At 37.5% G+C, this 12,686-nt stretch overlaps 1 protein-coding gene across 1 annotated transcript; it reads right to left on the reverse strand.

Annotated features, from left to right (window-relative positions):
• Positions 1–913: 913 nt before the first annotated feature.
• Positions 914–7,359, reverse strand: slc50a1 (solute carrier family 50 member 1). The gene is made up of 6 exons (XM_034174756.1): positions 7,158–7,359; positions 4,826–4,903; positions 4,613–4,736; positions 4,300–4,461; positions 2,827–2,946; positions 914–2,699 (listed from the first exon to the last, which is right to left on the reverse strand). The coding sequence occupies exons 1-6, from the start codon at positions 7,223–7,225 to the stop codon at positions 2,592–2,594; spliced, it is 660 nt and encodes a 219-aa protein (XP_034030647.1). The 5' UTR covers positions 7,226–7,359; the 3' UTR covers positions 914–2,591.
• Positions 7,360–12,686: the final 5,327 nt, after the last annotated feature.

Consider the following 12,686-nt stretch of genomic DNA (forward strand, 5'->3'; position numbering starts at 1 on the left):
GGAAAGGTAGTTGGCCCATATGGGTGATTCTTTAACTACGGGCACTATTGGCCTTGTAAATGTAATTTCCACCACACCATTGCCTTACAATATAAAGCGCCTTGGGGCAACTGTTTGTTGTGATTTGGCGCTATATACTTGTGCTCTGATGTCACTGTTTATCTCCATAGAAACTACCCAAACAATCTTTCATACAAACTGTTTAAAGGGACATTACAGTGTTGTGGTGGAAATTACGGCAATAGTGTGGGACAACTACATTTTGTTTAAAAAAATAAAATAAAAAATTACAACAGTTGTATGACACTGAATACCTCAATTATGTTTTGATTATTTTACTGATATTTTATTCAGATATATTTAAAAACATTATAAAAAATGTTTCTTTACCATTCATTTTTATCATTGAAGATCAAAAGTCTGGGTGTGGGACAAGCACAAAACGGCAATATTTGCATACAATGATGCTGAAAAAAGGTGAAAAAGTCATCATAGACTACTAGAACAAATTTCTTAACACACTTTCATTGTAAAGATAACTATAAAAGTGTGAAATTTCCCCTTTTTTCTGTTTCTCATACAATATGATCAAAGGACATAAGTGTCCGTAGTCTAAGAATCACCCATATATCAGTGGAGGTATGGCAATATTTTGAAGAGACGGAGCCACTAGGCAGGAGGAGAAAAAAAGGCCAAAAGACGAGGTCTATAGAACATGGTGAGGGAGTTAGATGGGTGGTGTGACAAAAGACGATGCAGAGGACAGGTTGAGACAGACAGGGATGATCTGCTGCGGTGACCTCAAACAGGAGCACCCAAGAAGGGCAAGTTGACACTATAACATTACAGCATCTCACATGGACATCTACAGTCTGCGAGTGCAGACAGCAATTGTTTTTACAACTGCTATGACTTTTTTTTTTTTTAAACTGTCAACGTGAATGCAAACAATGTTAAATTGTTTTTACTGTAAAGGACATACACAAAAATGTTAGTAGTAGCTTTTCAGATTTTACTTACTGCTGCTTGCAAAAGAGAAAATATTTTTTGTTGAATATGTGCTAGATATACAAAATGTCTTGTAGTTGGCAGGTCTGCCATCCATACAAGTTAGCTCTGTGATATATTAGTGACCTGCACAGGGTGCTCAAGATGTACCCAGGTCCCACCCAGTATCTGAAGGATTAGCTCACAGCTCCATCATGTTGATCTGCTCACATTCTCTGGCACTGGTACACTGTAAAGCCTGACAAAATACTCAGATGAATTGAGGAAAGTGATTACCTTCAACCAGTTAAGTTCAGTTGGCTCCAGTAACCAACCAATTAAAAATTATTGGAATATAGTAAAATTAACTTGATTCAATTGTGTTACATGAACTCATAACCTCTTGATAAAATAATATGAAGTATTTTCCATTAATTCACAGTGGGTGTGGGGGTTACCCAGAAAAAAAAATTGACATATCAGACACTCTCAGATGCATTGTGGTGCATTTTCAGGTCAATTTACCCACCAAAAAAAAATTCATTTTTTTGTTGCATTTCAGTGATGAGGTAATCCTGTTTGGCAGCCATGATAGTACAGCAGGGTGCTGGTGAACTAAGAGGTCAGCAGATCAGTCCCTGGCTGTTTCTGGGTGGTACAGTTTCCTTGAACAAGAAATTAAACACAAAGTTGCTTCCAGTCCCTGGAGTCATTGGCTGTAAATATGAATTAGTCAAAACCGAGGCTTTTTGTTGAAATGGTACAAGTGTTTTTTTTTATGTATTACATATTTCAAATCATTTGCAGGAATGACATGAATGACTACAAAATACTTCAACCTATTAAGATTGATGTATCGTATGAAATAAGCTATTTTAATTATGGTACTTCATTAGTATATGTTTGTGTACTTGAATTATTTGAGTTATCTAAACGTAAACATTTAAGGCAATCGGTTAAGTTGTGTTGTAATAACTCATCGAGTTTTACAGTGTAGGGAAAAGGAGCTCACATCCCTGTTACACAATGATATTTAGAGGTGAAGACAACTTTGTTGGGTGCCTTTAGAAGGCTGTGCCATATGACATGGCCAAGGTGCATTATAAAGAAGTATTCTTGTTGTACATTATGTTATGCACACTAACATTCATCCATTCCTAACTTCTGAAAATAATATCTTTCATGACTTTGAGAACTGCTGGACTGCAAGCATCTGACCTGTCGCTTAATCATCAAAAGCCATTTGTCTTATAATGAATGTGTGATCCAAGAGGTACTGAAATAGGACAAGTACCACAGTCAAATCACACTTAACAGAAAACATCAAAGAGTTAAACATATATAAACACACACCGTAGCCAAAAGCAACTGAATTTAACCAGCTGAACTCCCTTCCCATCCTACCCGAGTAGTTGCGCTCATTGAAACCCTGGAATATGCTGACAGCACACCTCATCTCAACCTGATGGGCAGCACAGCGGCATGGCTTTTCTTCCCACTAGACTCCGTGCACAATTAAAAACAAATGATATGGGAGCGCTTTCCACTGGTCTATAGTGGTATAAAAGCCTTTGTCCTCCATTTTCATGATCAGTCACATTTCCTCATATGGCCAGTGGTTTGTAGGAAGGTGAGCTTTGATTGACAGGTGAAAATCTCCAAAACAGGTATAACCTGATGAGGCTAGTAAAGATTCCAGGTAGGTTCGGAACCTAAAATGAACACAGGAGTGAGGGAGAGGAGAAGACATTTAGGGGAAACCATCTTAAATATAGACACAATGTGAAAATCTGCACAGATAAATGTTACACACGTGCTGCTCGGGTACTTTTCTCTTACCACAATATAGTTGTCTTTTAATTGGAGGCCATAGAGAACCCAAGAGGAAGAAGTGAGGAAGGTGGCCACAGTCAGAGGGAAGGACAAGCGCTCCACATTACGACTACGCACAATCTCAACCTAGTCAAGAAAAAGTTTGGAGGGGGGGGGGGGAAAAAAAAAAAAAAAACTTGAAACATGCAGTACTGCCAAAAAAAATTATAAGAAGTTTGTTTTTAATGGTCTTTTCAGTTTGTTTTATGCAATTCTACAGTAATTGTATATGCATTGTAACTAAGGGGATGTGACCCAAACAAACAGGGACAGAGAATAACAGGAAAACACAGAGGAGGCAAAGAAAGGCAGGAAACTGAGCGGGGGTCAGTCAGATCAGTAAGACAGATGGAGAGAAGGAGACAAACAGGATAGTAGATGGAGCCACAAGACAACACAAAAGAGACAAAAGAAGAGACGGACAATCGCTTTGATTTCTTCACCAGTAAATATCTGAGACACAGAGACTTTATGCCTGAATATGTTGTTTGCATCATCCTGACGTCACTGATGCATAGACTGCTGAAGATGGGGGGGGGGGGGGGGGGGGGGGGGGGGGGGCAAATACACCTCAAACTCTCACCACAGGCTGTGGTTTGATTATTATCATGCTATCAGATATTGTTACACAGTTAAGTTAAAGTCTGGCATGACCACATGCAAACCATCCCAAAGGCAAAGCAATCCAAAGCAGCTCTAATCCCTCACCTGGACCTTTTGAATCAGCTGTACTGGAGGCTGCAGCCCAATTAGGAACCACGTTATCACACTTTTGAGTCACTTTAATCAAAAGTAACCTCAGAGAAAGCAGGTCACTATAAAATGTAGAGGACATATATTGTTGAAATTTTTGGGTTTTGTTGACAGCTGAGTTATGGCCCACAAAATTTATAATAATAAAAATAAAAAAGTAAAATAAAAATCAAACAATAACCAACAAACCTTCTTTTAGGATTTTATCCGAGTGATTCCACAAGTATGGGTTGATAATTAAATTGCTATTTAACAATCTTATGTGTTGCCTTTTATGACTGCAATTTTAAAAATATTTTGTTTTGTCTTATTGTAAGGATGTTGTAAAAAGCACTGTCAAATGCCAAATGACACTGTAACAAATGCCTGGAAACTGCCATAAAAAAACATGTTAATTTTGTATTATTATTAAATGTCAAATATGTATTTTCCCCATCAGTGATGACCAGAACATTTTTGGCTCCATGTAGATGTTCTGTATGATTTTAAACTGTATTGGTGGATGGACTAACTTATGACATGTTCTTGTTGTTATGGCCTACTGGGGTAATGACAATTTTGTTTTCAGCATAATACTTTTGTCATTACATCCAGCAGTAAATTAAACTTCTTTCCACCATTCTTGTGCAGGCAAAACTATTTCCTACCTGCGCACTGTGTTTGTCTGTAATGCTTGTAGTGCAGTACCAGGTCAGTGAGCGGTGACAGGTACATGCTGATGGTGAAAAGGCTGCAGGTGAGGCCAAGCTGGTTAAGTTTAGTTTCTCCACTGGGCACAAACATGTTGAAGTAGAACCAACTGCAGACCAGCATGACTGCCGCTGCCACAGTTTGGGACATCACACGTGCCTGAAAGAACAACAGGATGACACTGTGAGATATATGCACAAATTAATCTGAGATGCAGTAATCACACAGTATTGATGTCCTGAGTGTGTGGAACTTGTAACCCATGTTGTAGACAAGTTATCTGCGAGTGTACATGTGTGGCCATGCTTACCTTTTCTTTTGTGTAGTTCAAGTACCCTATGATGAAAAGGACCTGAAGAAGTGCCCCAATAATGTTGACCAGGATAAGAGTCCTGTCTTTCTTCAGGAGACCATAGTACAACCAACCCAGATTACTACGGAAACAAGAACAGCACCTTGATAGTTAAATAAGGAAACAATGAATTTGTCACTTTAAAGATAGAAATGAGGCTAAAATACTTACTTGAGACAGGTGGTGAGAAACGGGAGAAACTGGATATTGTTCGCACTCTTGGATGCGTGCATTTTTTTCAGGTCGGTTCTATCAGAAAGATACACAGAGAGAGACTTTCATAAACTTGACAGTTTTTGTTTTTGGTTGTCGTCACACAGAATTGTTTGTCTTTTATGACTATGAAGAGAGAGAAAGGAAAATTAAAAATAAAGGTGGGTCTGGCTTGTTTGTGTACTGTTACAGAAATCTTTGAGGTTGTGTTGTTTCAGATACACCATAAGATGTTTCCATTAGTGGATCCCTTAAATGCACTTGGAGCCTGTTTCAGAAAGTACTTTTAATCTCTGTGTAATCATTTTTTATTTGTTTAATATGTTTTAATCTGCATCAGCTTGCTGTTACTCATTATTTGCAAGGAGGATACAAAATCTGATTTGTTGCATTTCTGATTTACATGCTGTGTGTCCTTTGTGTTGTGCATATCAAAAGTTATACTATTTGTATTCTAACATTTAATCAGTTTTTACGGATTAAAATTCTTTGCTGAAACCCATCTGTCTGCCTGCCTATATGTAACATGCTAAATTAATAAAAAAATATGCAAGTTTTGACAAACACCATCACTCCAGACATTTTTCATGGTTTTTAATTAACACATGCATATTGCTGAAGTCACCAGTTTTCTGCCACACCAGCTCCAATTCTTTCGTTTATGCTAATGCATAAACATATTCTCATATTCTGCATACATGACATTCATTATTATTTCTAACTCCACTGAGGCAAAATAGTAATATTTAGCTTATTTTCTTTTTTTGCAGTTTTTTTCATGCTGATTTTTTTTTTTTTTTTTTTTTTTTTTTTGCAGTGTTCCTTTTTATACATGTGCTCTACTCAGGGTTAATTTGAGCTGAGTGAACAAACTCAATCTGTTCTAAGGTTTCCAACTCAGAGTTTGTCGAACCTGCTTTCTGAAACACTGCCCCAAACGGTGTTGAACAAATCACATGCAAACACACAACCTACTTTACATGTGCCTGCCAGAACAAGCTCAGATTGTGTTCCACTACACCATTCATTCATTCATTCATCTTCTACCGCTTAGTCCAATTAAGGGTCGCGGGGGGGCTGGAGCCTATCCCAGCAGCCATAGAGCGTAAGGCGGGGTACACCCAGGACAGGACGCCAGTCTGTCGCAGGGCCACAAACAGACAAACAAACACAGACACTCCCACACACACACCTACGGACAATTTAAAGATTCCAATCCACCTCACCCACGTCTTTGGATGTGGGAGGAAACCGGAGCACCCGGAGGAAACCCACGTGCTGCCCATTCCACTACACCAATATTCAAATAATTTCTAAAAGAATAAATGCAAATGAAGGTGTTAAAATATGCTAAAATGGCCCAAAATTGGAGATTCACTGGTCCTCAGCTATATCTACCAGAACCCAAAATGTCAAAACTGAATACACAGTAGTTTTAATGCAGTTACTGACAGAAATTTTGAAGACTAATTCATTGACAAAATTAATCCTATGCTTGTCTAAACCTTCTTGTGAGGTTTGGCAAGATCATGTACAAGGTGCATTTAGTATATGAGATATGTGCATTTTTTTTTTTTTTTTGATAAATCTGATATTTGGCAAATTAATCTATTCAAGAAACACTGTAAAGAGTTCTACCTAATCTCAAAGAGTTAACGACACTGCAATGTCTATCTCCATAAAGTGATGGAAACCTGTTAAAAGAAAAATATCTCTTCTCAACATTCTGAAACTAGTGTTCACAAAAGATTGGCGAAAGATTGGATCAAATGTGAAGCACTTTGATCAGCTGTATCAGAGGGAAAAGCACGAAGAAATGCAGTACGTTTACATTTTAGAATAGAATAGAGAAAATTTATTATTATCATTGTACATGACACCAGAAAAAAAAATACTGTGCATGACAATGAAATTAAAAGCAATCTCTTAAAAGCACAATTAAAATAACCCTAAAAAAAGTCTACATAAAACCTAGTTAAAAACACGCAATCACAAAGTTACTCTACAAAAGCTGTTCAAAAGTTTTACATTTAAAAAAAATAAATTAATCACAAAACATGAAGTGCAGCGTTAATTTAATCTAACAAAAAATGTGCTAAGTGCTACAAGTTCGCCAGCATTTGCACATATACATTTTGCATTCACTCTGTTGAGCCTCTTAGCAGTGAGATGTGAGGTTTGATCATGTCGACATAAATATGTCAAAAGAAACTCAGAAGTGTGTGTTTCTATTCAGAGTGAGACAAAAAAAAAAAAAACAAAAAAAAACTACGACATTCATCAAACTTACAGTCCAGTCGAGAACATCCCGACTGTAAACACGATGCAGGCCCATGACAGCAACACAAACCAGTCCATAGAACAGCAGAAGAAAAACTAACACACTAGCTGCTGCTCTACCCTGCAGGCAGAATCTGCTTTATAGTCGAGACGTTAAAATTAGGAAGAAAGACAAGCAACTCACTAACGTCGCCACTAAGAAATTATTTCCGTGTTTGCAATCAGTGTACACAGGAGAATCAGCGCCCTCATTGGTTGGGTGATAAAACACGTGGGGTTAAGGTGCCCCAATCGCATGCTGAAACGATTCCGTCGTGCAAGACGTCATTACGTCATGACGATCTGAAAGACAAGAACAGTTTATTATTTTGAATAATACGTTCATGACGCTAAAAAGGCTGCCCTCGTGAAACATTTCGTTATTAGGTTTTAAAATTAAATGCTTTATAAAACTTTAGTATAAAGTTATGGATAAAAGGATTTAATATTAATTACCATTGTTACTGTTGCTTGTGTATATTTTATTTTATTTTATTTGTCTTAATTGTGTTGTTTTTAATATTGTATTGCTGTTATAGAGGACCACATCGGAAATAAATGTTTTCATGCTTTAAGGTGTTATCCTCGGTTTTATTTATACCTGTATTTATTGGTATGAATTATACAAAATAAATCCATCCATCCATCAATTCTTTAAAATACACAAAGTTGATAATATGCACGTTATAATGCATGTTTTCTATGATTATTATTATTGTTGTTGTTGTTGTTGTTGTTGTTAAGAATAAGATCAACTTTATTTACCCAAAGGAAATTATTTTGCCAGAATACCGAAACAGGAACAGTAAACAGTGAAAAATGTTTTTTTAATAGACATTTGCACAAGATGTTGAACAATATTGCACATAACTCTGAGTAACTGAATAACTGTGAATAACTCTGTTCAATTATGTACAAATGGGAGGAGTTATATTATATTGTTGTTGGTGGTGGTGGTGGCAGTTTTACTGGCATTTAAAATTCTGATTTTATTATTTATGTTGATGGTTTAATTATTTCCTAGACATATTGTTGTAACTGGCTGTTTTCAAAGTTTTTACTTTAATATTTATGATATGCTCTTGGGTGTCAGTATTGTTTGTATTTTTCAATAAAGTAAAAAAAAACAAAACAAAAAAAAAAACAAATACCGTATGGTACAATAAAATAAAGGCGCTACAATGTTTTATATCATTAACATTATCAGCCTTGAACAAAATCCCTTTAGAATTTAAGATGAAAATCAAAGTAAAGAGAGATCTATTTCATTTTCAGAAAAAAACCCCCCACTTTAAATTAATATTTATTGCTGTTTTTAAATGCAATTCATGTTCACCATAATGGAGCATCCAGTAATCACATCCAAAATCTCATTGATGATGTCATTATAGTTTAAAATTTTTTGAATGTTTTGAATATAATTAAATTCCTCACGTTTTGCGTCAGTATTTTCTGTGAGGCTCATTTAAGGTTTTGGAAGTATTATAAAAGGACAATACCAGCATTGTTAAGATGTTAGTGTCAATACGTACAACTTCAAATTTTATTTATGTCTACAGGAATACATGATCGTCAGTTTTTCCACATACTCATGTTATTATGAGGCACTCCAAATGACTAGAGTTCACAGTATTCAAAGATGTACAGCAGCCATCAAGACCAGTGCAGTACTTTCTGCAGTAGTTTCTGTCAGTTTATATCATTTAGTTATATCACTGTCATTAACTTGTTACTAGATCCTTCAGAAATTTAAACTTTACAGAAAACATGATATAAAATTATAATACTGCAATGTATTTAAGCAAGGATCATTGCTATCTTCCATCATTGTGAAGAGCTGTTAATTATCAGTTTGTTTATGACACACTGATATGGATTAAGCAGCCAGTTGATGTGAATACAGTCACAATCCTTCAAATAATCTGAAATAGAAAAAATAAATGGATTTTAAAGGATTTTCATAGGCCCAGCTTTGAAGAAATTAATTTCATATAATGCATCAACAATTTTAAGGGTGTCTCTCAAATTGTTGCTGGATTCATTCTAATTTTGTGACTGCTGTTACTGATACTAAGTATATGCATTAATAGTGTTATGGATTGCATTTATATAGGGCTTTTCCATCTGAATCAGAAGCTCAAAGCACTTTTCAAAGATGTCCCACATTCACCCATTCTCACACACCCACACACCCACACACACACACACACACACACACACAACACACACACACCCACACACACACACACACACACACACACCACACACCCACACACACACACACACACACCACACATGCAGCATAAATACCATGACTTCCTTTAGTCCTTCAGTACACACAACCACATAATGGAGAACACCGTTGACTTCACAGTTGTCTGGAGACAATTATTGATACCCTCCCCTTCTTCTTCTTCTTCTTCTCCTTCTTCCGACTGTTCCCGGTACGGGTTGCCATAGCAGATCAGTTGTTTCCATCTCACCCTGTCCTCTGTACCTCCTCTGTCACACCACCACCTGCATGTCCTCCCCTCAGCACATCCATAAACCTCCTCTTGGTCTCCCTCTTCTCCTCCTGCTGGTGGCTCCAGCCATCAGCATCCTTCTCCCTATATACCCTGGGTCCCTCCTTTGCACATGTCCAACCATCTCAATCTCGCACTCTCTGACTTGTTTCCAAAACCGTTCCACCTGAGCTGTCCCTCTGATATTTCATTCCTAATCTTGTCCATCTTCGTCACTCCCAAACAAATCTCAACCATCTTCAGCTCTGCCACCTGTCTTTTTGTTAGTGCCACCATCTCTAAACCGTACAACATAGCTGGTCTCACTACTGTCTTGTAAACTTTCCCCTTCACTTTTGCAGATATTCTACTGTCACAAATCACTCCTGCCACCTTTCTCCACACACTCCACCTGCCTGCACTCTCTTCTTCACCTCTCTACCACACTCTCCATTACTTTGGACAGTAGACCCCAAATATTTAAACTCATGTAGAAGTTATGATCGTGTCGGGATCACCAGTGAAGAATTTGTGTTGGGTGCGGAAACACAATTTCCTTATTTTATTTTGATTCTACGTGTTCATCGTTCCGTATTGCCGTAGTAGATGTAGTTTGTATCTTTATTCACAGAAGTTACGGATATTTATGCAGTTCAGCACCACCAGTTACCTCACAGGAGCTTGGACAGAGAAAAGCACCACAGGGATGCAGAGAAAAGCTTTGTCGGATGTGTGTGTGTATATGCATGCGTGTCTGTGTCAGTCATCACCCTTCACATATTGATTGCAGGTTTTGTGGTATATATTGCACACTTAATTAATAATAACTAATAATTAATTCATTAATTATTATTAAGTCACAATAAATACTTGCTTGGCTTTATTTTATCCACATTTGCAGCATAACATCATCCAGAACAATACTGCTGAGGCCCATAGTACAGTGAGTACCACGGTCCAGTGAACAGATGTGTTGTGTTACATATGTTGTTGTGATGAACAGATGTGCTACAATACATGTGTTGTATCATACACAACTTTAGAGGCTGTCCGATCACCTGCAGTGAACTTATACTATGACGTGATGACGGAAAAACAAACAGCTCAGGTTTATATTCTGGTTTTGAATGCATATGGTGTGTGGTTTTACAGGGACCAGTGATTTTTGGCAGTTTTCAGTTACACCTCTGAGGTTTGCACATGGAGCCAGGTATCATGGTTTGTTGCATTTCAACATACGTTGGAAATTCAGCTTTCCCTCCATGAAAAGGATGAAGAAAGTAGTAAATGAAAAAAGTGAGACGTTGAGTGAGGAGGCGAGAGTGACACCTTCACACCCAGCTGTCAGTTTGCTCATAGACTTGTCTCGCTGCACTCCCCTTCATCGTCCCCTCTCTCACCTCCTGTGTTTACTTTTCAGAATGTGAAATCTAAGCCCGGGTAAACTGTGTCACCGGGGATGAAAGAGAGTGGAAGCATAGAGGAGGCGATGAGAAAATAGAGAAAGACCCAGAATTTTGGAGGGAGCTTGAGAGGTTTTGTGGAAAGAGAAACGGAAACCTTCGCCAAAATATTGCCGTCCATCAAAATTGCAGTGATGTCTGAAGAATTCAAGATGCAACATCGCAGCCACGAAATATGCTTTCAAACAGACCAAAACATCTTACATCACCATTTGCTTTTATTTCACGAGATATTTCACATCTTCAACAGTTTCTCTTAATATAATTTTCTCTATGTACAAATTTACAAAATGACACAAGGAAGTTTTTACAAAACAACTGTTATACATGATGACCGTCAATGTACTGTGGGAAGTCATTTCAGAATGAAATTATCAATGTGCAAAGAGGTTCAAACCAAGACTTAGAACCAGTTCAAAGAATGAAAACAAAAACCAGAAACAACTGATGTATCACCAGGAACAAAACCAGAAACTTTACAATGTATTTTATTGTTTCAGAACAGAAACCTTTATTTGAAATAATGGTTACCGGTTAATAATGTTATTATTACTATTATTATTATTGTGTTATTACAAATTAAAATCTTTTCTGCTTGCAATAACTTGGTGCTGAGTTCACGTACATCTTGGAATGAGAGAAATCTACCAGCGGTGGGTGATTAAAGTGAAATGTTGTGTGCTCTCGTTTCCAACCAGTGGAGGTAAATATTGTGATAACATCGAGTTACATATATGAAAGCTAGATGGCAGACTCACGCGTGGCCGTGTGCCGACAAGGAGCCTCCTGCGCCATTACAAAAGAGTTTGTCTTTTTTTTGTTGTTCTTTTGTTTTCTTTCTGGTTTTCTGGCCTCCACATTCACTCAACACACACGCTGTATTGCACATCTGGTTACTTTGTGTCCTCCATTTTGCCCTCTTTGGTAATGGCGGCTGTGAGCCCACATAGGCACGGCGGGGTTACATTAGCAGTACAGGGAGTGTGCACTCTAGCTTTCATATATGTAACTCTATGTGTGATAAGTACCTTTCAGGCATGCACATAACTGGTACTCATGGCGCTTGTACGTGTTAAAAATAAATGATGCGCAGCAGAAAATACAAGGGATGCACTTCATAGGAGGAAAAGCAATGACAGATTGTAAAAAAAGTGTTTCCCTCTGTGTGCTGTCTGCTGTGCATCAATGATTTTAGCACACTGCGAGCATGATGAGTACCAGTTATGTGCACCCCGTTTATAAATTTTGCTCTTAGACATAAACTTAATCAATGTTTGATGGGCAAGCTAACAGGTAAAGACAAGTTATGTTAGAAATAGTTCGCTAGCTCCAATTAGGGTGAACCATGTGGCCAACATGGCCTAGGCTGGCTAACTGCAGTATTAGCGATAGAGTAAAATATAGTGTACATCAATAGATATTTTTACAATGTCTGAAAGATACATATTGTTGTCACTGTTATGCAGCCTTGAAACATTATTAAACGGTAATTATTTTGGTTGTAACTGGTTCGGGAATGATAATTTTAAAGTG

This window comes from Thalassophryne amazonica, chromosome 7 (genome assembly GCF_902500255.1).
Source record: "Thalassophryne amazonica chromosome 7, fThaAma1.1, whole genome shotgun sequence".
Lineage (NCBI taxonomy): Eukaryota > Metazoa > Chordata > Actinopteri > Batrachoidiformes > Batrachoididae > Thalassophryne > Thalassophryne amazonica.

What these genes read in the sequence shown, in the direction of transcription:
- slc50a1 (XM_034174756.1), bottom strand. Translation starts at nt 7,225, where the DNA reads ATGGACTGGTTTGTGTTGCTGTCATGGGCCTGCATCGTGTTTACAGTC. An exon ending in TTTCTCACCACCTGTCTCAA is followed by an intron (nt 4,737 to 4,825) that starts GTAAGTATTTTA and finishes TTGTTTCCGTAG; the next exon opens with TAATCTGGGTTGGTTGTACT. An exon ending in TGTCACCGCTCACTGACCTG is followed by an intron (nt 2,947 to 4,299) that starts GTACTGCACTAC and finishes TTTCTTGACTAG; the next exon opens with GTTGAGATTGTGCGTAGTCG.